General features: G+C 44.4%; 1 protein-coding gene across 1 annotated transcript in view; it reads right to left on the bottom strand.

Moving 5' to 3' along the window:
- LOC133954010 (semaphorin-4B-like) overlaps positions 1 to 25,722 on the bottom strand; it is a 46,490-nt gene that overhangs the window by 5,348 nt on the left and 15,420 nt on the right. Inside the window, exons 3-14 of the mRNA XM_062388260.1 lie at positions 13,301 to 13,461; positions 12,678 to 12,740; positions 11,981 to 12,079; positions 9,362 to 9,473; positions 8,858 to 8,974; positions 7,834 to 7,991; positions 4,020 to 4,201; positions 3,373 to 3,523; positions 2,701 to 2,911; positions 2,374 to 2,489; positions 1,365 to 1,522; positions 443 to 534 (exon numbers count right to left, since the gene is read on the bottom strand). Coding sequence (XP_062244244.1) covers positions 443 to 534; positions 1,365 to 1,522; positions 2,374 to 2,489; positions 2,701 to 2,911; positions 3,373 to 3,523; positions 4,020 to 4,201; positions 7,834 to 7,991; positions 8,858 to 8,974; positions 9,362 to 9,473; positions 11,981 to 12,079; positions 12,678 to 12,740; positions 13,301 to 13,461 — 1,620 coding nt within the window. The remainder of the gene's footprint in view (positions 1 to 442; positions 535 to 1,364; positions 1,523 to 2,373; positions 2,490 to 2,700; positions 2,912 to 3,372; positions 3,524 to 4,019; positions 4,202 to 7,833; positions 7,992 to 8,857; positions 8,975 to 9,361; positions 9,474 to 11,980; positions 12,080 to 12,677; positions 12,741 to 13,300; positions 13,462 to 25,722) is intronic.

The following is a 25,722-nucleotide window of genomic DNA, read 5'->3' as shown; positions in this document are numbered from 1 at the left end:
AGGACGTCATCAATAAAGTAAATCAGTACTATAATCTCCTGCTGCGTTCTCCCTCTGACATTAACAGGAGTTTTTACTAAGCTGCTGGCAGGAGAAACTCTGGAGTTCATCCATTCAATGAAGTGCAGGTCTGAAAACAGCTATATACAGTGATGAGTATGATGAGAGGGAGGTTGACCTTCTCATCCACTGGAACTCTTTAAATCTTCTGTAAAATTTTCCAAAATGCTGAAATATTCCTTTAAAAGTTTTGTTCAATAAGTTGCTTGTGATGGATGAATGTCTAATTCACATGGATGGTTTACAGCACTGAGTAGCTCAACATTATTTTCCAGAGAACCTGGAGCCATCAGACAAATCAGCTCTGGCGTTGATGAGGTGACAAACAACATGTGATTAAATGACGGCTGCACAAAGAGAACACACACACACACACACTCACGAGTGGCCGCTGGTCTGGCAGATCTGGGGCTGGGGAACGTCTTGTTACAAATGGCTGAGGTGTCGGCCTCCTCCACATCCTGCTGCCAGTGGCTGAGGCGACAGGAGAGGAAAACCACAGGGAGAGGGTTAGCAGCTGTAATGAGAGGAGCGCTGTGTGGATGCTCTCTTTGGACTCTCTCTCTCTCAGAGTGTGACTATGAGTCCAGCTTCATCACTATGACAAAGACAAAAGTCTACTTGTTGAAGCACATGACTATAAGAGCTGCATATTTACTGTTTGTGTTTGTTTGTGGGCTCGTTCACAGAAAAACACATTTCATAAAACATTCTCAACATATTTTTCATTTCCTGTCATTGTGTTAGTTCTTATATATTTCCCTCTAATTGTCGTGTTTTCAGTTTGTTCTGTTTTTAGCCATGTTTGCAGGTTTGCTCTTTTATTGTCGGTTGGTTGGTTAACCGCTTTCCTCCAGAATGAAATATCTCAATATCTATTGGATGGATTTCCTTTAAGATTTGCTGCCCATTTAGATTAATATTGTTTTAAATCTCCTGAATTTTCATCTAGTGCCAGAGGTTGACTGTAAACTTTAGGACCCATGTTTTTGTGCATTTTTTAAAATGTCTTTCTTTATTTATTTAAAGATATTTGTACTACTAATTTGGAGTAAAGTATGGTCAGATTTATTTTTTTGTGACTTGCCAAAAATGCAGGGAAAACAAATGTAAAAAGATTTAATAAAAATGTAAAGTCTTGACCATGGCCTTTGTTAGATTTAAGATAAAGTGCACAAGGAAAAATCTCCTGCCAGCTGTTTTTTCTTCTTCTATTTTTTATTACCATCCTAACTTCCTACAATTTGTCCAAAGGTCCAAATATTAATTAATGTTTTTCCGGTTATTTGAATGTGAGCTTGTACCTGTCAGGTGGAGCCATCCTGACGTCCCGACACAGCCGCCCAGTCCAGGCGCAGTACGGGTCTCTGGACAGCACACACTCTCCACAGCTCACGTAGTTGGAGCAGTTGGCCACAGGAACCTCCACCAGCCCAGAATAGGAGGAAACAAACAACAGACCCTGCGGATGAGAAAACACCACGTGTGAGACGATGAGCGAGTCAAACTGATCTCCAGAAAGGTGAAAGCAGCACGGGAGAGATGCTCTGTTTTCAGTTTGGGCTTTTTGTTTCCAAGAAGAGAGACCATGCTAAAACAATTACTGAAGATGAACGGAGCAATATAACCCAAACAAAGGACTAACTCTGACCAGCTGAGTAATTGGACTGTGGGATTGTGGTCAGAACACATGGCAACCATGATAGTGGCTGCAAAGCTCAGTCCTCGATATATTGAATTTATTTGTTGTTGTTTTTAACACTTTTTAGATCTTCCTGCATCACATCCATACACTTCCAGCATGACTGTAACGTTATTATAACTGACACGCTGTGCACCCACAACTTCCCACAAGCGCAGTCTATTTTTAGCCCGTCTTATTTTCCCAGTATTAGATGGACATGATGTGGATTCTGTCTCAGGCCTTCGCATCCCTATTTGGAGCGAGAAATATACTCACCGAAAGTATCTCGGACTTTATTAGAATTACATAATCTTAGATGAGATTGCAGTTTGGCCCGGGGAGTGGCTATTATGTAATAAAGATTGAAAAGGTAATGAAATTTAGCTCTGTGTAAATTGCCAGGGACGACAATAAACCCAGTTCCAGGCGGTGCTGTAACTCACAGGGAAAACTCTGTGGAGCGGCCCCAGAGGAACAGAAAAGGTCTGGAGCCACTTGGTGCTCTGGTTTTTTAAAACTTTAATTTGATCATGAACAGAGACTGGTACAACGACATTCATTATAGATGTGTGTTAAGTTGTATTTGACCTAGATTGTATTCATGAAGTGGTGATAAAATGGTAATTCACCCTCTGAGGATCGAGTTCGATGTGTTGCACCGGCTGCGGCTCAGGAAACAGAATCAGCTCCTCGATGATGTGCATCTTATCGTTGGCGTTGATGGCCTTATGGAGTTTTCCATCATCTGGGAGGCAGAGAAAATAAGAGTAAGTGACTTAAATTGAAGCCAGGGGACAATTTATATAGGAAAGAAGCAACGTGTGCTGTTTTTACATCACAACTCAAACCCACAAATGTGTCGTAGCAGGAAAATACTGTCTTTTCTTTTTAAATATTTACCCTAAAGACAAAGCAAACTTTACATTAGGATAAACATGTTGTGTACTGATCTGTACCTGTTCCAATGAAGAGCACGTCGTAAGCCCTCTCCATGCCCTGGATCTTGTGCACGGCGATCTGCGTGTAGCGCACGCTGCGTTTCAGCAGCAGGGGGGCGCTGCGGATCACGCTGTCCATCAGGAAGTGGTCCTTCACAAAGTTGAGCACTTTATCGGGCATGTGCAAAGACGACTGGATGTCCATTTGCCTGGCGTGGTTCGTCACACACTGTATGGGGAAAACAAATATTTATGAGGTGATATAAGGTGACGACCTATGACCTAGGACTCAGGTGTTGAACAAGTTTGGTGTAAGAACGTCACACTCCTGTTTGGTTGATATTAAAAGGTTTAAATGGTGGTTTAAATAAATATCTACCAGTTCATTTGTTTTGCTCCAGGTACTTTCAAAGAGCTTCTGCTGCTAAAGTTCTGTTTAAACTGGTAAAGGAACTTAAAGATGAGCATCTGCTTCCCATGAAGCTCCAGTCTACAGCTTCACCTGGATGTTTTGTTGCAGCCTGTACAATACATTTATGATAATAGAGTAGATATCAGGGATAGTAATCTTTAACAACTTGTTGTTAACTTATCTGTTACGTAAACGTATATCTACTCGTATGAACAGCTGTGCAGATTTTACACCCAGAGCAAGTAGTAATGTCACAGGATATTGCCTTTAGTACTCACCGCCCCAGGCCGTGGCTCTGGCACAGGGTGGTTGTAGGTGTACCACTGCTGTGTCTCCCTGTTGACCTCTCTGTAGCGCCCGCTGAACGCTCTCTCCACTTGAGCCATGGTGAAGGCGCACACCGCCGAGCTGCCCGAGGCTCCTTTATACCTGTGAGCAAAGGAAACTTTTATATAATTTCTTTTGTTTGAGATTGTGTGAATAGTGCAGATTTCTTCTTTGAAAATAAAACGTGACACAACACTGTAGACAACAAAACTGCGTGTTGTGACTGAGATTTTTAGTCTCACATTTAGAAACACTTCCTCACAGTAGCGTACAGTTCTCTCAGTCCATCCTCTCTGCGATTGTTGTTACTCTCACTGGAGAACATCTGCGGTTTGTACTCGAATGATTTCCACATAAAAGCCTTATCTTGTTGATACATTAATTAGAAGTTGGGGTTGCCCGAGCTCGTGTTGGTGTTTAAGCTCATTACAGCTGCTCTAAACTCAGACGAGCAGAGACACAATCGGCAGCGTGCCAACTTTGAGGACAGATATTAAAAATAAAAAACGCACTGGTGTGTAACCATAAACTCTACAAGGGCCATAAATCAGGTGGATTCAAGTGGCTGTACGTCCCAGTCCCTCTGTTTGTCTCGTACCACTGTGAGGTGAAGACGCCGTAGAAGACGGTGCTCTCCCAGCTGTCCCCAACCGGCTTCAGGACAAACATGTCCTGGATGATGTTGAAGGGGAAGCCGTCGTCGGGGAGGGAACACAGCAGCTGGGCCTTCAGGAACGTGGTCCATTTCTTCTGCAGCACCCGCTCGCCACCCACATCACCCTGTAAACAACATGTTAGAAAGGTTACAGGTATGACAAGTACTCCCAGCGGTTCTGTTCAGCTGAGGGCATTCAGGCTGATGAACATTAACGATCCACTGATGGAGGTGGAAGGAGGGTGCAGAGGAGGTGTCAGACTCCCAGGCAGGAGCTGCTTTCGGGGAGAAGGAAGAGCAACAGGAGAAATTCAATTTTATATTCCACTTGGCTGCAATTTGTGTTTCATGTGGTTGTGTATGGGCTTCTGAGCGCTGGACCTACTCAGCTAAAGTTCAGATTTTTAATTGAAACGTCTGCTCTCAGATTGCTGGGTGAGGGTAAAACCAGAGAGACATGCACCACTGAAGCAGAGACGATAGCCAGTAGTTAGTCAGCGAGTCATTTGCCAAGGGGACTGGTGGGAGGGGCCAGGTGCACTGAAGAAGGCTTCTAGTTTGTACATCACACTTGTGCAATCGTTTGGGACAGTGAAGGTCAAACATCCAATAATGTAACAATAAGCAAAACACACTTTGAGTTGAAGTGTTGCAATCGAGTAACCGTTAGAAAGACCTGCGGTACTCTGAGTGGTTGTGTTGTATCACAGCTGGGATCCCTCCCTTTTATCCAGAGGGAGGTCAAACCAGGGAATCTAAAAGAGGTCACTGCGACTGTCGGGACCTCTTTCTTTCTTTCTTTTTTGAAAATTCGAAGCCAACTGGACTTTGTGCTGAAATACTGTCCTGTGATCCTGTAGCATGTGTGTCGTACATTTATACTGAATGATAAAGGATATTTCGACAATAATATGCTAAGGCCAAAAAGGCTCCCCACATAAAAAAAAGCCTTAGAAAAAAATGTCAGTTTGTCTTTGAAGGCGAGGGAGGTGGTGAAATGGAAAACAAACAGAGCGGGCACTTTAAGCCGTCACAAGATGCTCACATAAACAGTTATCAGAGGATTCTGCTATGACTGGCAATTATCAAAACGCTTGTGAGCACACAGCAGAAGAAACTCCTCCCAAAAGCTGCAGCAGCTGGACGAGGAGGAGGAGGAGGAGGATGAAGAGCAGGACCAAAACAAGTGGCCTCGCCCAATCTCCGGACGGTTCTCCTGCCTCATATCCAAACTAGCCCGTCGGCCCTCGGAGCGACTCCTACACTGCAGCACAGAGGAGGGAATCAGCCTTGAGGAGATAATAAAATGCAAAACTGTAACTACCTCTGTTTCCTCCTCTGTCGCACCACACAAACAATCAGCTCGCTCTCCGTCGAGGTGAAACCCCGAGGGACTGATGTGGGGCCCGGGAGCCAATTACTAGGCTGTGGCAGTAGCCTGTCCTCATAATGAGGAGACCACATTCCTGCTCTCTCAGCTGTCCACCGCCATCGTTGTTGTGCTCCGCTGCTCAGCTTGTACTTTCAATCGTATCGGGCCACTCCCCCATTTGAAGTTGCCCCCTCAAAAAATAGGCCCGATCCTTTTTTTTTGCTGTTGCACATTGCTCTCTAAGATCTTTATCTCTTCAGATTCCTCACATTTGTCAACCTGACAACTTGAAGAAGAAGAAGTAAAGAAGGTTGTGCTACTCAATGCTCATAATCCGCCTGCTTTCCAAATGTGGCTCAGAGTGCACACACCTGAATAAACAAAAGAAAGAGGGAGTGGAGCGAGGGAGGGCGAGCAGATAGGAAAGAGGGGAGAAAAACAACAACTCGGAAGCAGCGCTACTTGGCAAACACATGTAAAACAGTAGTTAGGACATCGTGAAAACCCGGACGAGACTTTCATCTTATCTTATCTTACGAGAAACTGCGAAGATCAACCAAATATGTTTCAAATGTTAAAATCGGATGGGGAGCGGCCTCCATGCCTCTGTGTTACTGAACTGGAGTTCACAGGGAGTGGAGTCCGAGGATAAAGAGTAAGAATGGTGATAGAAAGACTGCAGTGAATCAGAAGCTGGTTTAACAGAGATATTTGAGACTCGTCTGATGGGGCCAGTTATAATGATGCTCATGGATTATGGTCTAATGCAGAGGTGGTGCCGGGACAGTGAGGTGAGGCACAGACGTAGTGAGGTGACGGGGTCAGGTGCATGCACGTGCTCAGAACATGGTAGAAGCAGCAGTGACTATGAGATGCAGCTTAAAACACTCTGATTGCTGGAATTAGCTTCTTTTCAGAGTGTGAGACATTAAAACATAAAAAATATTAAGTTATATTTATTTTATTGTTGTTCTCACAAAAATTAAGTCATACAGACACAAAAATAAAGACTGGCTCGTTTTGGGCCTGTGAATTGGATCCATCCATCCTTCCCCCAGACTACCTGTGAACAAAGATCCATATTTCCATGTTCACAATTGATGACACGTGATTTAAATTGTTTTATCTTAGTACTAAACATTAGTCCTCATAAAACCAGCCTCAGATCTGTACAGCATCAGTTGTTCATCCGTAACAAAGCAACGAGGGTTCAGCAGTGAGAGTTTTGTACGATCTTAGTTAAAGGACGTTTGCAACAAGTTAGAGAAAGTATTTTTTTTAGAGGTTTTTTGGAACGGTGGAATTCCTCTGCGTCATCTTCACAAAAAGGTTTCTTCATGTTCTTGAGTGTTTACCCAGTGAACTGGGGAATGAACCACCTGCAGCACAACTGAACTGACACAGAGCAGCATGTGAAAAGACAAGAAACAGTGCAGCTGCATTCCAGGGAAATAAAGGCGCTTTTCTAAAGCTGAGCAAACCATTCTCCCGTGTCTGTTGCACAGCTCATCTGCAGCAGGTTGCCACAGACCGGGGGCCTTTCTGTCACTGATTTCCATATATAGAACGCCGGCTGCGAGAGGTGTCACGGCACTGAGTGCCAGAGCAGAGCAGGACCAAGTCATTAAGATGTCACTTAAGATTACATGCTGTCCCCACGATTACTCGCATTACTGCCTCTATGAACAAGAGGCATAAGTCGGGGAGGGAGGCTGAGTGCATGTATATCAGGCTGCTTCGTAGCCGTTTAATTGATCCGATGACAGGTGAGAAAAGATAGAGTCTGCACTTGACTATTCAGGGTTATTGACCAAACTAAATTCTTGGAGGAGGACCAGGAGAAAGAATGACGTCAACAGTTTAATGATTCCAGTGCCTCCCGCAGCCTGCGTGCTTTACCTGAAGCAAAAAGTAGAAGAGCGGGGGACGCATTTCTTATTGCTGCCAAGCCCCCTTGAATACTAATAAAGCTCAAAGCGCTGCTCGAGAAAAGGCGCAGAGCTGGGGGGACGGACGAGTGCAGCTGACATTGTGAGGGAGATGGAGGGAGAGGGGGAGATGACACTGCGGAGAAGAGGGAGATGGGGGGGAAAGGGAGGGGGAGTCAGGCGAGGGGAAACCAAATCTGTTGAAAACATGTTTGTACAGCCAAACAGGGAAAAAAAAGGCTTTCATGAACCAGTGACAGATTCCCACTGCGTCTCCACAGAGAGGATGTACAGTGAGACGTTAGCAGACGTGCTCCGACACGGCAGCACCCAGCCTTCTTTTGAGGTAACTCTATCAGGATTAGTGAGAGAGAGAGGACTTGAGCCCTGCTCGGCCTCCTTCTTTTTTGCGTGACCGTCTTGCGTAACACACCCGCCCCAATCCCGGGTGACTAACCTTACACACGCGAGCGATCCTCGACACAATGGTGTTGTCAAAGAAGTCAAATTCTTTGCCCGCCTCGCTGAAGAAGAAGTAGATTTTGTCGTCGTCGCCCACAGGGTTGCCCGCTGGCTGGCTCTCCTCGATGTAAGCTGACCCCACAAAGATGGGATCTGTCATGAATAGAAAAAACCCCAAAAAAAAACATGTTGGACTTTTACCATTGATGGATGTTTGTCTTCAGTCATCATCAAACATTGTACAACAGTCTTAATGATGTATGCAGGACTGAAAAAGAAAGAACACACACATGGCCTCCTGGTGAATCCTGAGGAGGATCTCCTGCTGGGTTCTAAAACGGGCTCCTCCAGACATTCTGCCGACTCATACTAGGGAGCAGGTCGGAGAAACTCAGCAGAAAGTCCACAGGCTCTTACTCATTACCTTCTCACAGAGAGCCCCTCCGGAGAATGTCCGGAGGTTCTCCAGAGTTCAGTGTATGGTTGTAAAGCATCAAAGATTTTCCATTTAACTTCCATATCAATAAATCTTTGAGTTCCAAAAAACAAAACTAATTTTGTTGATGTTAAGAGACAATATCCTCACATCAAACCAAGTTTCAAGATTTTTCAGCTTCTTCTCCGAAACTGTCTGGGTTTCTGCAGGAGAACTGGGTCTTGCAGCCCTGGCAGAGAAGAGGAGGCAGCGTCCTCTGTATAATTGCACTCAGATGTCTCATCAGCAGCACTCTGCTTGAATTACAGAGATCAAAAAGACAAGAGAGGTCCTAATTGTGTGAAACGTGCATCTTACTCTGGCAAAACCGGTGGCAGCCGGCTGAGGCGCTTTTGATGTGCATGTGGGTCGAGTGATAGGACCGAGCTCACGCAACCTCGGAGCGCTCGTCTCTCGGGCAGCATGTGTTAGCGACTGTGCCGTGCTAATAACCCTACTGTTGGAGCTTATCTGCTCTGTAGCGTACATGATGGAGGATGTGTAGAAGGACAAAAAAAGATCTCATGGGATAAATGGTGTTTACCTTGCAGCCATTTTAAAGAGTTTTCAGTCTTCAGTGCCGTTCCCTGACCCAGGCTCTTGTAAATGACTGGCTCATTCCCTTGGAAGTTGCTGACAGTACCAGTGTACAATTCACCATCTGTCAGAAAACAAGAGGGGAAGACGAAGAGTTTTAATTATGAACTTGATTTGCCATTAATTAAACACGATAAATTATGAAGACATCATGAGCTGTGAGACTGTTTAACTAAGTCAGTGACAGCTCCGAGGGAGAAGGATCTGCAAATCATCTCCTTAGCTCATATCCAGCTCCACTATTTACTAATTGCTTGTTAAGGAAGTTGAAAACAAACAAGAGTCTGTTGGTGCATTAGCAGGCAGCTCACGACTCATTACTGAATCAAAGACGCAGGAAGCGTCAGCGCAGCTTCACAACCAGCTGAGCCAGTTCTCAGACTCTCCTCCCAGATGGAAACCAGTCACAAGTGACATAAAGGAAGAAGAAAGTGCATATATGACAACATACCAACGATGATGGCAGTGGATTTGTACTCTGGATTAAAGGGGCAGCGACTGCGCCCATCTTCCATCACGACCTCGCCCACTTGGTCTCTCTCCAGCGTGAACGTTGACGTGTTCTGGAGACAGACACAAACAGCAAACATCTCTCAGGCCCAGTCCAATCAAATTCTGCTTATGGTAAAGAGTGAGCTAAGGTGAGCTCAGCGGCGTCGAGCTCAATCTGTCATTTACAGATTGCACAGAGAACACTGAGACTTTCTGAGTTCAGTCATTTTCCACTGTGTGTCTGTGGGATAAATAAACATTGCTATGCAGTATAGACAATTCAGTTTTTTTCTTTAAATAACAAATCCCACAAAAAGGAGAACAATCAACAAATCTGAAATAGAGCTTCTACTATTAACACAGCAAAGGTGGTTTATTCTGTTGTTATGTTGTCATGCATGTTCAGTAATGTGCATTAATCTCATCCTCAATATAGTCCTTGAACACAATTATTATTATTATTATTCATGGCATTCGTTGGCTAATAGAAAAATTATAGAATAAGGTCACGTTCACAGATTGGACCAGACTCTGACCAGACTAACCCATTCAATTCAGCTTCTCTTCACTAGATCTTACTTCTGGAGGATTGTATGGTTTTCTGAAAGAGTTATTCATAGTATTTCATTGATAATAACACTCTGATAAAGCTTCAGTCTATTAAGAGATCATTAAAGACATGTTAGGTATTTTAGTATGTATGGATCATCCATATGTATCTGGTATATTGTTCTCCAGTGTGTCTACACTAGGCAGGACTACAGTAGGTGTGTCAGTTAACAGTTTCTTATGACTGTGTAGCTCCGATGGACTTTTTCAAATCTGAGAGAAAAAAATCTCATAGTGACATTGGTTGTGTAATTCAGGGTTGGGCTTTTTAACAGAAATCCTGCGTCACAAACAATGGAGAGAGTTTGTCAGATGTTTGTATCGAACGGGCAGGGAGGGGAAGGAAAGTCTGGGTGACGTCTTTGTTTGACCAACTGCCCAAAACCCAAATACATTCAACTGGCTAAAATATAAAAACAGAGAAAAAACAACATAACCACAGTTTTGAGAAACTGAAATAAGCAGGTGTTAAACTTAGCAATTTTGCTAAACTAACTCAAAAACCAGTAGTTTGGCATCAAATATCATGGAACTTGACACATTCATTATAAACTTTATCTTCAAATCTGTCTCCTGCAGTTTAGTGGAAGTCATTGGAATGAATATCAAAGAGCAAAACACTACATAACCACCAAAAATTCTACGGAAGATAATATGACTTATTTTCACCATAATTGTTAAATCCTCCAAAAGCCTCAAATCAGCTGCAGCTGAACGTCAGAAGATTTTTTTACACAGAACAAGGACAATAGCTTTGTCCCCTCAGGCCTTTGTTAAAAGTGCTTCTTTCTGACTTCTAACACTGAAGAATAGATCTTCTTCTGTCAGTATGAACAGATGAACAGAGGGAACAACTCTGCCAAGTGCAAACAATACTGCAACAGATTTTCTAGTTCTTATTAGTGAAACATAACATCATTATTCAATATTAGTCATTTAATATAATTGAAAAAGGTAAATAAGACATTTTTGCCTAAATACGCATTTGCACCAAAATGTGATGCTCAATGTTAAATGCACATAAGGAAATGGACGGAACATTCTATTGGCTGTATCAGTGCACGTCCTCTGCAGCAGTACCACCAAAACTCATGTGAGGGCGGGGCAGCCAATAGTTCAAGCATGACGACCATAAGCCAGGAAGAACTTAATTAAAAGATGAGCATGACCAAAAATATGTGGGCAATTTGCAGTTATAGCAATTTCATTTCCTTATAATGAAATTGGTATGAAAAGTGCCTCGGTGCCTGGAGAATCTTCCCATGCTGCTTCGTCATTGTAAGATGTTGTTTTACTCAGAGCTCGTTTTAACTCCTGTCTGGCGCTCTGATCTGATTGTTTAGCAGATCCTCTCTGCTGCAGCGTCCTGCTTCAGCCCGCTGTTAAACCCAGAGAGAGAGAGAGGCAGAGAGAGAGAGAGAGAGAGAGAGAGTGTGTGTGTGTCCTGGGCTCTGTCACCATGATGAGTGTTGATCCGACTGGGCTCTGACTTGCTTGGAATCTCGGTTCAGGGCCTAAAGTTCCTGCCAAGTCATCTTCAGTGTGAGACGTCCCGGTTTTTCTTTCCCTCTGACGTCAAACAGGAGAGTTTACTGCCCTGCTTGAAGAGCTGAGCCGTCACCAGGCTCCACTGCCCCCCCCCCCGTTTACTGAAATCAATGTCATCCTGCTGCCGGTTTGCACTCGCTCCACATGTACTCCTCCGCTAGATAAACAGATCTACTGCTTCCCGCTTTGCTGGAAACCACACATCTCATGTACCCCCTGTTGACTTGTCCGGCTAAAGTGTCTCAGCAGGGTTCTGTTACGCTCGGATAACAACAGATCAAATGCTGACTTGGTGGATAAAAGAGTTTGGTTCATACATAAATTAATAATAAAATTGAATTCCCTTATGGAGTGGAGATTAGTTTCTTTAATGGCAGGAGAAAAATGAACACTTGCAGGAGACTGGGAGGACTTTACTTACTATGTAGGTGCAGAGCGGACTGAAAGCGAAGGTGCCACACACATAGAGATGAGTGCTGTTCAGCCGAAGAAGAATTTTGATGTAATTGAAGCAATCAGTCTGGATGGGGAACAAATGGAGAAAGAGAGATTGAGTTCTTTGAATCCACAACATTCTTTTCAACTGAATGAGTTAAAAAAAAAAATTAAAGAGCTCCTTAAAATCTCCTGCTGAAATACTGAGCAAACCTCAGAGAGCACAAATACTTCAGAAACTGTTACGACAGAAATAAAAATATTCCCTTTTCTCAAACCCTGCTGGGTAAACCTCCCAGTATCACACAGCGGTTGCCTGGTGAGCTCCCAGTAATGCACAGATCGGAGCGGTACTCTGCAGAACACAGATTACCGGGGCTTGTCGCCCAGGGATACAACAGCTGGCATGACAACAAGGCAACAGACACGCAGAGAGAAAGAAGTCTTACAACCCAAAAAAAAGAGCAATTCCCTGGCGAGGCTGTACACACTCTACAAATCCATTTGTAACCGGTGTAAAAGGTTTGTTAACATTAAACTCGATGCCCCTTTTATCCTCCCACAGTCAGTTACAGGAGAACACAAGGAAAGAGCAAACAACATGGAAATCCAGGCGATTCTTTGAGAACTGTGTTTTTAAAAGTTACTTTCAAAAAAGTTACTTTGGAGAAGAAGCCACTCACCTCCAGGCTCTTCCCTTTGAAGCTGCACTCCTCTCTCTTTCCTGCAGGAGTGCCCCACGTCAGCTGAAGATGAAACAGAAAAAACGCTGAATAAGTCATGTGAAAATCAGGGAACCATGCTGACTCGGCTGTTCTTCACTGAAGTCATGTATGGAGCAGATCAAAACCTCAAAACTCTTAATTATTTTAATGGCCAAACAACAAAGATTTGTTGAGATTTAACGCAGAATATTTCTATGTACAAACCACATCATTAAAGCTAGGGTTGTTAATCCTGGGAAAGCCTCTCCAGCTTGTGAAGACTCTGTTCATGTGCAGTGAGAGATCAGGCAGGCAGGTCGGCTAGTGACAGACAGGCCCGCCAACCAATCATTTCATTGGTCGTGTTTCTATAGTCCTGCAAGGGCTTTTTTTCCAGACAACTTTATTTATTCACACAAATCGGGACAAAGAGGCTTTCAACAAATAATATAAAAAGTGTTTCTGAAATTACCAGCCCAACCTTAAACTCCAACTGCTTAAATGAGTCTCATAGCGTCCGTTGCAACCATGATCCCAGTCAGAGTAAATCCTCATGTTCCTAAACAACAGCCCATTGCACTCCTGACTGTGGACATGCTCACGTTCTTCTGCAGCTTGGTCTTGCTGATGTCCGAGAGGCTGAGGGCGAAGAGCGCCTCCCTGGCTCCGACGTACAGCATGTCGTCCTCCTGGCTGAGCAGCAGAGACGTGTAATTGAAGACGCCGTCCGCAGAGAATCTCTTGGCCGACCTCTCCTTGGCGTCTGGGAAGGAGCAGAAAAATAAACACGTAGGGAAGATTATCACCGGGTAGCAGGACGGACACAGACAGGAACAGACTGGTGTACAATATTTCCTGATGCATAAAGTATGTGAACACACATGAACATGCTCACAAGCAGATAGATTTTGCATTCCTCAAACTATAAGTGATTTCCTCTTCCACAGTAGGAAGGATTTCAAGTAGCCGAAAAAATTTAACATGTGCAGTCTGCAAAACAAACTTTGAGATGACTTCTTCACATCCAATGAGAAAACAACCACTCACGCTAAAAGTGCTAAAGCTAAACGATAAAAGCTAATTTAATGAAGTAATACATAGTGTTGTTCACTGGAAGTTGACAACGATTGTGTTGCAATTTAATTTGGGCCATAACCTGCACCAAGAACAAATTCTCAAACTTTTACCAAAGAATCTACAGCAGCCTAGCATGTTGCGTTATCTTTGTTTTTTCTCCCTCAACCAATGATTTTGAGAGAAAAGTTACGCAAATTCTCAGGCTTGCCTAAATGGAAAATCCAGACAAAAAGCTCTTTAAATAGTATTTATTATTGCTTTTCATTTGATAGTTTATAGTCTGCAAGATTGCGTAAAATGGTCAAAGGAAGAGCCCTTTTCATAAGGGAGTGGATTTGATAAAAGGGGTGGATCCAGGAATTCTTCACTTTGTTTCACATTGCAAGGTGCAGCGTTTTCTGTGACTCTTATGTGAACGTCTCAAGAGATAATGCAGAGATTAAAGTCTTATTTAGAGGACTGAGATCTTTTGTGTCTGTGTAATTTGGTGTGGCTCGACTGAATTTGGGCCTTGGTGGAGGTATGTGCTCTACTGAGAGTCATTCTAGTTCACACTCGTTTCTCCTACATTCGTCTACATTCAGAAAGTTAGTAATCACGCTATGAGTGGAACGGCGAAGGAAAAGTTTAATTTCTTATGTAACGTGATCTAATCCCTCCCAAAGTTTTTGGAGATGGAGAAAAGTGTTTTGTTCTAACGCTTTGGCTTCACTTCATATTTATGGGCAGCGTATGATCCAACCTCAAACCACCAACGACTAATAATAACACATTTATTTGAATAGCACTTATCGTCACAAAAATCCATCGCAAAACATGAATGAACTAAAATAAAAAAGGTATCATACGAATGACAGAAATCTCCACGAGATGACCTCTGTCCTTTAGGCCTCGAAAAGTCTCTGTCAAAGCTTCAGAGGGAGCCTCATCCAGCAGGACACAGAACAAGTGGACATGACACTACGTCCCACCCCTGCACATCACAACACACAGTTCTGTCAAACACGTTTATGGTACAAAGCTGTTTCTGAGCATGTGGTCATGTCTGTACCCGTCACTTCTGTCCAGTAGCTACAGTAGCACCATGAGAACATGTCACGTGACCACGTCCACACCTTCCTGCACTGGCCTGCTTTGTCTTTGCTCTGCTCAGCACCTGCAGCAGCATATGAGCTTTATTGACATGTCCTCTGCTGCTGGTCCACCCTCTTCACATGGATCTTTTTAGCGCCGGGCTTTAAGTCCAGTGAGTCACTTTCCCCCTCTCATCGCTCCTTCCCCTGCAGCCTCTACGAAGCACAGACTCACTGTATACATTCCTCTTTCTATAACATTTCCTTCGGCTTTGCAATCTACTCCAGCTTGCCACTGTGAAAGTGAAGTTTGTGAGAGGTTGGAGTTGATGTTTGGAGCCTGTTTTTGTGAGCAGCATGAGGTCTGACAGCTGGTCACTTTTTAGGTGGACTCACTGGATAAACTGCTTAAAAACAGCTCATTTAAAAGCCAGCTCTAAGAAATCCTGGGAAATGGTTTATAAACTGTGGGGCCGTCAAACTTTGTGACCGAGCCGCATGGAGCCCAGGCCGAGGGGGAGGTCATCACTTGGTACTGCTGACTAAAGACACAGGATACAGTTCATGCAATCAAATATTTGTGAATCCTTTTTTTTTTTTTTTATCTGCTTCAAACTTTGCTGTTTTTCTGACCATATTTGTAAATGTTTATCTGTGGTCTCCCATTCCAAGCATATTAAACAAACTCCATGTTCCCCCCCGAGCCAAAATGCTGGGGGTCACGGTCTCCATTTGCTTGTCCAAATAAGTGGCTTGTATCTGGGGTTGTAAACACTAATATTTGCTGCAGTTAAAACCATTTACAGCCTTTCTCCGCCCCCCTCCCCTCTGTGTATAACCAGAAAACTGAATTTAAGAGACTTCTGATAGCAAGAGAGAGACCAGCAGTGCATTCATCTGGGCACTCCAAGTGGTGCGTTGGGTTGTAATGCAAATGGAACAGCAATAAATGTTTACAACCCGCAACTTAAACTTTTCAATATGCTTGCAAACAAATGGCTCATCTAACGCTCGAGGCACTTTGGCAGGATGCTCGTCCTCGCCTCGTGGGAGCGAAAGCCAGCTGCGCAAGCTCCATCTTGTCCAAAAATCAAATCTTAGCCTTTCTCCGGATCTACAGCCCTCATTCAGCTCAAAACGTGGTGACATCTGGAGTCAATGAGGAGAGGGGCCTGTCGTTAAAATCAAGGGGAGGGGAGCACGAAACAGAAAGAGACTTCCTATTGTCAGCCTCGGCTCGTTCAGTACAGGAGGGAGAAAAACACGTTTTCCCAATGTGGAGGAAAACTGGTTTTATTTCAAAAGGTAATTTAAGTCTGTTAGAAATGTCCTAACTGCTCATAAAGAGAGATGCTCTCGGTCCCGGTGGACCCTGCAGTTGGCAGACAAAGGAGAGCCAATCTCGCTGCTCAACAGGGGGACATATCATAGCTGTCATGGCTCCTCTGGGCTTTGGCTATTCACTGGAACCAAAACAGCCTTCCCTCTGCATATTAAAACTCTCTGACATAAATCACAGTGACATCCTGTTAGACAGACAATGAAATAACGAGCAGGGGCGAGCCGAGCCATGAAACTTAAAGTTGCTGCTTGGCTGAAGGGGTGGGAGTGTTGACCGGAGAGAGGGGACTTCAGGTCGGGCTGTTGTAATCAGGAAGACAGGCTTGAGATGTTGACCTATGTAGAAACATGGAGCGATCGGGGGAAGAACATTTATTTTCAAACTACTCTGGGATGTTGTTGTGATAAGAGCGGAGGGTCGAGCGGGAACAAATGTCAGCGCTGTGTCAAGATGCAGCGATTTTCAAACCGACACTCAAAGCTCTCTCCTCATTTTCCATCTATGTAAGGGATCTTCAGAAGACTTCAATTTTCTGTACTTTCAGACAAGATCTCTATACCTGCTCCATATTTTGAGGTTTTTTGTCCAGGTTCTCTCTCTGACCCTGTTCAGGTCTGGTATTAACATCTGTCCAGAATGTGTCGCCTGTGATTGGATCTCACTTTCTAGGAACAAAAGTTGTATTTTCGAAAAGAGCAAATAATGTTGTTTTTTCCTAGTTTGATCTTACAGATGTGTCCGATGGCAATGTTTGAGTGTGATGGCGTCTGGGTGTTTGTGCGAGCCAGAGAGAGAGAGAGAGAGAGAAGGCGAATGAGTAGCGAGTCAGAAGGGACTGAAGGACTGAATGTGCACACTCTCGTTTTGAGTTGGAAAGTGATGATATTGTGGCAGAGGATACAAACAATTCACTGGAGCCACACGGGAAATTAAAAACATGTTTGATTCTTGGTGAAACTGTAGCAGGTCAGAGGACGTCCGCTGAGTCCTTCATTTGTGGCCCAGAATACTTTTGCGTTCACACAGCTAAAACAATGTGTCCACAGGCGTTCCAGCACTCCTCTCAGTGCGGCTGAGTGATCGGAAGCTTTTGGCGGCCCTCCACCTGAACTTAGATCTGACCACCTGTAATCGGATCTCTGAGCACGGACGGTAAAACCAGGTCTGACGGACGTCTCTGATGCAGCAGGTCACTTGTGCGTTTTGACACCCTGGAACCAGAATGCCAAGCAGCCACAGAGAGCGGCAGGGAACCGCCCTCCCCTTTAACAGCCAGGCCCAATGTCCATTCATCACCTCCGCTGTTTAATCAGCTGGCTGTCACCAAGCTGAGACCCTCAAGCCCTGCTAATGCTCATCCCATCACACCTAAACCGTCAGTATGGCTTTTTTATTGTTGCTGCTAACAGTCTGAATTAGCACGAGAGTCAACTGAGTACATTTGCCCTGTGGTTATAGAAGGCTGCACACTGCAGGAGAGGCTGAAAACGAAATTGGTGCAAATCTGGAATAGTTAAATAAAGCCCCATTTAGAGACAGTTTCCAGCTGCAGGAACAGAGAGATGCCAGACCGGCACCATTCAACTGGATATCTTTTTTACCACCGGCAGATAAAAACCTCTCAGTAATTAATTAGGTGGAATTAAATGTTGGCAGTGTGTTCATTGTATTCAATGATTCTCTCCCTCTCTCTTTTTTAATCAGTGGAGGTAATGACGGCAGAAACGAATTACATCAGGGTTTGAGAGCAGCTGCTCTGTGATCACACAAACTTTTTTTTTACTTTACACAGAGAGAATATGACTCACACACACACACACAACATGCAGCTACAAACGTCTTGAAACAAAACCGATACACACAAGGTGAAGTGTTTCATCTGTGCCAGAAAATGGTGGAATTTTTCTGTTATTGTCAGAGTCACCTTCCACATGTAAAACATACCTCTACATGTTCTAGTGCCGCCTGCCATTTTGGATTGGACAGTGAAGTGTGAAACGGGGGCAGAACATGGGGAAGACGTGCCGTGAGGTTCGGGCCTTAAACCGAACACGTGGCTCCTACTGGATTAGTATGAGGTGACCACTCGCTCAGCTGGTCGAGCTATTATCTGCATCACCTCAAATGGATGGCATCCTTCTGTCAGATGAGGTATTCTGCAAGACTTAAATATTATGTCTGCATAGAGGCATAAATAATACATCGAACTGTTTCTTATGCTCTTGTCAGAACAAGGTTACAAAGTGCTTTACAAAATTCATGGGAACAAAATGCTGCAGAACAAAGCAAGACAAAAGAAAATATTAAAACAAAAAACATCTGTGTCAAATCAGGCACTAAAAGGATTTTTTTATAAAAACAATATGTTGTATGAAGGGGGCGAGTGCTGGTCTAATCTACCCAGGCCAGCAGTTCCACAGTCCCGAGCCCTGATGGCAAAAGTCTGGTCTGCCTTAGTTACCCCCCTTGACTGAAACCCCTTTTCCATTGATCAGAAAACATCTAGCATTTGTCTCCAGTAGGAATGAATACATCAGCATTCACCACAGGGTTAAAAAAAACTGATTATTTATCGGGTCTGGCTCCGATCACGGTGACGAAAACGTGACAAACAGATGAACGCCCAAATTAGGCAAAAGAGCAGGCAGAGAGAGATCCTCTGTTTTGGGAGTGTTTGGGACGTCGAACATGTTGCACCAGGAAAACTTGTTTACTGGCAGTGGGAGTGGAACCAGCAGGTTCACCCAAACGTTTACCAGCTCATTTTGGTGTAAGAGAGGTAGGAGGGACTACCAGCAAGTGTTGGTTGCAGGATCATGTGTAGACAGTGACGGAGGCCTGACAACGTTGGTCTGTCGATGCAAAATGATTCCAACGGTCTTTTAACAGAAAGACCTTGAGCTGAACGTGTTCATGTGTAAACGTTCTTTTGTAAAACCTCACATCTTGTTTGAATGTTAGAATAAAATGTGTAACTAACATGGCAGAAAGACCACACCATCAAATTGCTCCTCTGAGTCACAGTGGAGTGTGTTCAGCTCCTCCACCACTGAGCTATAAACTGAGACATCACCACAGGGTGCCAGCTCGCCGACATAATGTTTCTGAGAAATCAAATACCTGCCGGCACGTTGGCGTGCATCATGTTTCGGAGAAAATAGAGCAAGGTCAAGTGATTTCTTTTTTTCTAAAAGGTTTAATAGCACTCCAATGGGCGGGGGCGATTGATTGGCTGCTTTGTAGACACCCGCCGCCCAAGACACTCCTAAAAGCCCTGACTGTAAACATGCCCCAGATTTACTGGAGCAGCCTGAGCCAAGTCACAAGGCAGCGGGGGCAACGGGGACAAAGGGGTTCACATGCCGGGTGGAGAGGATCCAGGGGAGAGGAGTGTGTAGCGCAGCTGATATTTATCTCACTGCGAGCTCTGCTCATCTCATATGCAAGACACAAATGTATAAAAAAATAAAAAAAACTATCTGTCTCTGCTCTGTCAGCCGAAGCTAAACTACAGCGCACAGCTTCGAGGCTCACCGGCGTGATTTGACAATGGGCCTGATAGCGGCGCTGGAGCTGCTGACAGAAGTCACATCAAGGTCACTGCAGCACTGCTCCCACTGATATCTGGGCGAGGTGATGGTTATTTCGTCGACGCAGACGACTGGCAGCCGAACGCAGCCTTGTTTCTCTGCTGCTGTGCTGGAGCGTGCCAGACATGAGGCCACAGAGACACAGAGGAGAGGGCAGACCCGGACAGAAGAGATGGGTCAAACTGTTTCCACACTTGTTTGTGTCATTTTAAACTCAATTTGAATTGAACTGAGGTGAATGTAGTCGTGCTAGTTCACTGCCTGTTTGGAATGGACTGGTAGTTTGGCCTGTGGTGATGCTGGTTGCAGTATTCTTTCTGAAACTGCAGTTGACCTGGAGTAGATTAGCCACACCAAGTAAAGCTCTGCTGCTTGACTCAGTCCATACAACCCTGGAGCTGCTGCACAAAGAGCTGTTTACCTGTTTAGTCAAAGTTCTGTGAAGCTGGAATCGGCCACTGAACTTCAAACTGGACCGTCAGTTGTCTTTGTCCTGAACGAGCTGTTCTCATGATCAGCATCAGCCGCTACAGAGCTCTGGTTGTCTGCTTATTCAAATATTATTAACATGAAACATATTGCACCGGAATCAAACCAAATTCTACACCACACTTACTTGGACAACATACATGCCAAGTGTAAGCTTGATCAAATGAATGGTTCTCAAGATATGCAAGCCAAAGACAGGGATTTCTGGAATCAGCCAAAAAGACTTAAAAAAGGGAACATTTACACATGGATATATAATCTTAATATAATATAATACATGCAATTATTGGAAATTCACGGAAATGTGATAAAGAGAAAACCTGAGGGAAGATGGAGCAGAGAAAAGAAGACTTAGCACTGGACCTGGAGTCGTATCTACAGTATATCTACAGTATCTATAACATCGAGGCATCTCATGTGTGTTATCACTGGAACCAACAGTGTGAGTTTGCTGCTATTTTGTGTGTTATGTTGTGTATTGTGTTTAAAATCATACTGAGAGACAGCTGCACCTTGCAGATAATAACCAGAGCCTACCAGTGTGTAAATCCTGTGTCCACTGTGTGTGTGTAAGAGAGGAGTACGCTGGGACATGTGCTAATGGTACCACATGATCATATGCAGGGACACAACATGGTGACAACAGACCAGCATCAAAATGACAGAGTATTTGTTGGAAATGTTGGACAGTCGTGCGAAGATGAACTGAGGAATGCTGGTTCTCTGAAGAAACAACAACAACACGCACACATGCCAGGGATGAGGTCAGGGCCTGAAACACAGCATCTCTTTGAAAGCAGATAACAAAAAGAGCCTGACAGGGTAGAGGCGCTCTGCTCTGTAATCATTGGCTCTCAGGTGTCGTCTTGATGCACAGTGGATTGGCACAGCCACCTACCCACCACTCAGAGAAGCAGTGGATGGAGGGCAGCGGCCTATCGAAGCTGAAAGCTTTCGAACGCTGGGCTCGCTGAGATGTGGCAGATGAGAGGGGGATTCAGACACAGACGGCGGAGGGAGAGACAGAGAGTTGGTATAATTTCCTCACTCAGTATTCAAAACAGACGTGCCCGTGCTCGTCACGTGTGGGATGACTCTTCAGCCGCCCCCTCTATCATGCTCCTACACTCGTTCTAGAGGGAGAGACAGTACATGGCACTGGTATCTGACACACAAACACACACACACGCACACGTGCCTCTCACTGGTCGTTTTGTACTCTCACAGTTTTGGCGACAAACAGGAGCAGAGAGAGAGAGAGAGACATTAAGTTTCTAATGGAATTTATTCATGTATTTGGTGAAGATAACTATATGACTATGAATTTGCGATTTTTAAAAAGCAAAAAATGTTCAATCATTTAATCAATGTATCAACCAATTAATTAAATTGTATTTGTAATAAAAGATTTTTTAAGAATGTAATTTTTCAAAGGGCGATCTGCTGCTGCATTCAAGCTGTTGCTCACTACAGAAACTACAGGTGTAGAATTCAACCACAACAGAAATCTGCAGAACAAACACTCTGATAATGTAATATTGTGCAGCTCCTGACGATCCACATCCTAATCCCCTGTCCACTACCTCAAACGTTTTCTATATTACTGTAGTTACTTCTGTCCTCCTTGCACACAGAGAAAGATCGGCTTGATAAATAACCTGGTGTCTTTGGTTCAGCCAAGTGGACTTGAGGAGAAAAAATAACATCTTTTATGTCGGCACTGCAAATATCCAGATCCAGCTGGCGTGCACATGGCTGCAGATGGTTCCTGCTGCAGCCAGAATCCCATCAAAGCCCACGGCCACACAACTCTGCTGCCGTTCCTCAGTCTGCCCACTTGTTGATTCTGAAGACACCAGTGGAGCAGGCAGTGGTTTACTGAGGTCTTTCACTCTGGACTGGGGCTTGTTGAAAATCTTACATTTCAACCAAAGCATACACACAACCCTCTGCACTTTGTGTGTGTGTTTGTGAGAGAGAGATTGTTTTTGTATAACAGTAAGGAATTTGTGAGACTCCTCTTATCGTGGAGCAAATAATGTAAGTCAGAACAGGTAGACTGATTTTTCAGTCTACGCACGCATGCACGCACACACGCACACACACAGTCACTATGATTTCCCAACATTATTGACAGCATAGTGTACATGTGCACACAGCAAAGTAAACAATAGAACATGAGGATTCACACATTGTCACACACATGTAGCTGCTGCGAACAGAACACAGCACATTGTTTCCTGCTAACTGCCTTGGTCTCATTTGTCCTGTCACTCCTCATGGTAACATGAAGCATCACACACTTTATTGTGCTGTGCTGTGCTGTGCTGTGTCTGTCTCACAGACACATTGACCCGTCTGTCATAGTTGGACCAACCCTCTGCAGCACCTGCAAATCTCCTGCCCAGATGGCACCAATATCCCTGGGCTGCAGAGGCACTGACTCATTACAGTGGCCAAGAGTGTGTGGAAATATCAATATATTCTACTATTTGACTTATTAACTTTATTAAGTAGAACATCCCACTACCAGGAGCCTGAAGAGTGCGATATCTTCATATGCTGCATTAGCCCTCACATGTTTATGATCATAAGGGTCACTCTGCCCGGACACAGTTGATGGTGGACAGGTCGCACTCGTATAAATGAGAACAAACCTTGCTCTCGTGCGTCTGTGAGCATCACAGGCACTGCAGTCTGTCACCTACTGTTATGTAAAAAAAGAAACATGACTCAGGAATCAGAAACTTTAAGTGAATCCCTCAGCTCAGTGTACCCAGACAACCAACCAGGCCTCACAGGGACACACACACACACACCTCACTCTCTCTTTTCACACACATCCACCAGCAGGAACACGAGGCATGTGGAGTGTATTAACATACTGGAACTGAATCAGGAAAGTTCTGAATTTTAAAGATACATGAGACGGCAGATTGTAACCCTTTCACTTCTGCCAGGGGTGGAACCTGGAACTGGAAAATATATTGGGACACACTTATCTTCAAAGTGTGGTTTTATTGTGAGATAATTACGACGGTAACAGTGCTATTTTTTAAAAGGAATACACATTTTATACTGTCATTTTGATGTACTGTTTTTTAAACGTTGATGCATTAATGGAGAAAAATGCCCTTGAACAAATCTTCCATGATAACAAAGTACCACCTTGTCATATTCTTTACCAGCTAACAAAATGAGCTTCCACACAACAACCCTGTGAGTGTGTGTTTTCAGTTGTACCCTCAGATACACAGTGTGAGGGGTGGAGGCTGCAGTGCGACAGTGACAGCGAGTGAGTAATTCATGTTAAACCAGCTAAACATGATAAAAAAAAAATGTTAAGGTGTGTAAAACGTGAGCAGAATACCAAGTTAGTCGGATATTGATTGCGCTCTTAGAGGAAAATAAAGTGCACAGTGATACATTTATTCAACAGCATTTTAAATCCTGAATGTTTTGTGGAAAAAAGCAGATGTGATATTAAAAACAAAAAAAAATCCCTATTGGGCAAAAAGACTAATTCAGATGATATTTTCTGTGTCGCAGCAACTTAGCTCATTTTTGTTTTGGACCGATCCACCGCTCATCACAGGGATCCTTAAAAAAAAAAAAAACACACACTGACACTGTTTAACCTCACATTCCTCTCCGTCCGTCTCAATTACCGGCTACACCGTTACTCCTCGCCACTCGCCATTTACTTCAAAATCAAACGCTCCTGATGGAGATCGGCGAGGACTGAACTTTTCTGTACGTTCCCTGGAGCGTGCGGGCGACGAAAGCCATTAGAACGTCTGCAGCACACGCAGTTGATGAGCGGCGATTACGCCCCATTGGTGCAGCTGTTGTGGCGTTACATGGGGGCACTTGCGAGTGCCACCTCTGCTGGAAGCTGCGAACCGGCCTCTCTTTCGGGATCAGTGGGCGTGCCGGGTTTTAGGTGAGCACCGGAGCATGTCTAAAACCCCACGAGTATTTGGCCTGACGTTACAACCCCCCCCCCCCCCCTCTCCCTCCCTCACTGGCCCTCCTCCGTTCCTGCACTGCGATCCACACACTGCCAAGGTCACCGGATTAGCATGCATGAGGGAGAGTGCACAATATTCGGCGAACGTAAACCAAACGTAAACGGGGAAGGACACTGTGTACACGGAGCGTAAGCAGCGTGCTCAACAGCTCGGCTGAAATGGGCGTTTTGCTTTCTACTGCACAGACGTCCCTTCTCACGTTAAACTCTCTGCAGGACAGCAAACATAATGCAGCCTTATCCCCAGTGACAGCATAATGCAGTTGATGCACCTGAGCTTTAAACAGGAGAAACAACAGTGAGCTTGCCAAACGCTCTCACCAGCTCATTAAGGTAAACGGTTTTTTTATTAAGTGCTGCAGCTGAATCACTTCCTCACTTGTTCCACGTGAGAGAAAACCAGAGCAAAACAAATCACCTCCTCAGCACCGAGCGGAGTTTCTGAAAACCAACAGTGCTACATGCAGCACGCCTGACCAATGCTCGCCGCTTCCAGTCCCATGATCCTTTGTGCTGCCTCTCTGCACAAGAGCCATAATGAGAAACAGACAAGCTCTCCCACTGCAGCGACCACAAAAACCTCCACTCATTGCACACGAGAGATTAGCCCGCTCATTAGCAGAGAAGGAAGGAGCGAGAGGAGAGAAGACGGAACAAGAGTCCTCGCTCGAGAAAAACAGCTCAGGTCGCCTTTTCCTACAGACCAGAGACATTTTAAGTGGTGAGCAGCTTCGCATGTTTAGTATCAGATGTGTTCCCTAAACTGTAGCTACAGGGTTGTTTATTTGCAAGGACAAACATGGTCTGCATATATCACAGTAAATCACGTTATGATGATTCAATTCCATACGTATTGCCATGTATAAAATGAGAGCCTAAAATACAACTTACCGTGTACCACCCATAGACTGTATATACCCCCCTGATGTACATTACATAGTATTGATAACTCTGCTCTTATCTCAGTGCAACAGTGTCGGTCACAAAGCACTGTGGCTTCTGAACTTATTCCATGCTCACACATCCGTTTCTCCGAACTGCAACACAACGAATCCACATCTGTTTATATCAGTGCACATTTTCCACAGCGGCACCAATGATGGTTCCCAGTTGGAGGCCGCTCTGCACCGCTGTCCTCACATTTATGTTTAAATAAAACTATTGATAAGAGGCAGGACTAATCATGCTCTATCGAGGAAAAAAGGATATTGCCATAGTTAGCTGTCCCGATGTTTTTGCACAGCCCTATAGTTGTGTACGTGGAAATTTACAGTTTATAACGTGAGCAATGCTGCAGACCCTGTTTATGTAAAGCTGTATCCTTAATGAAAACAGGTTACTCTCAGTGCCAGTGATGTTTTAAAAGGATGTTCTTACACCAAATCATCAGCTGAGAAGCGTGTCGTCTCACACTACTACTTAT

Source organism: Platichthys flesus, chromosome 1, assembly GCF_949316205.1.
Source record: "Platichthys flesus chromosome 1, fPlaFle2.1, whole genome shotgun sequence".
Classification (NCBI taxonomy): Eukaryota; Metazoa; Chordata; class Actinopteri; order Pleuronectiformes; family Pleuronectidae; genus Platichthys; species Platichthys flesus.
Note: the sequence above shows the minus strand (reverse complement) of the source record. Positions and strands in the feature narration are given on the sequence as shown.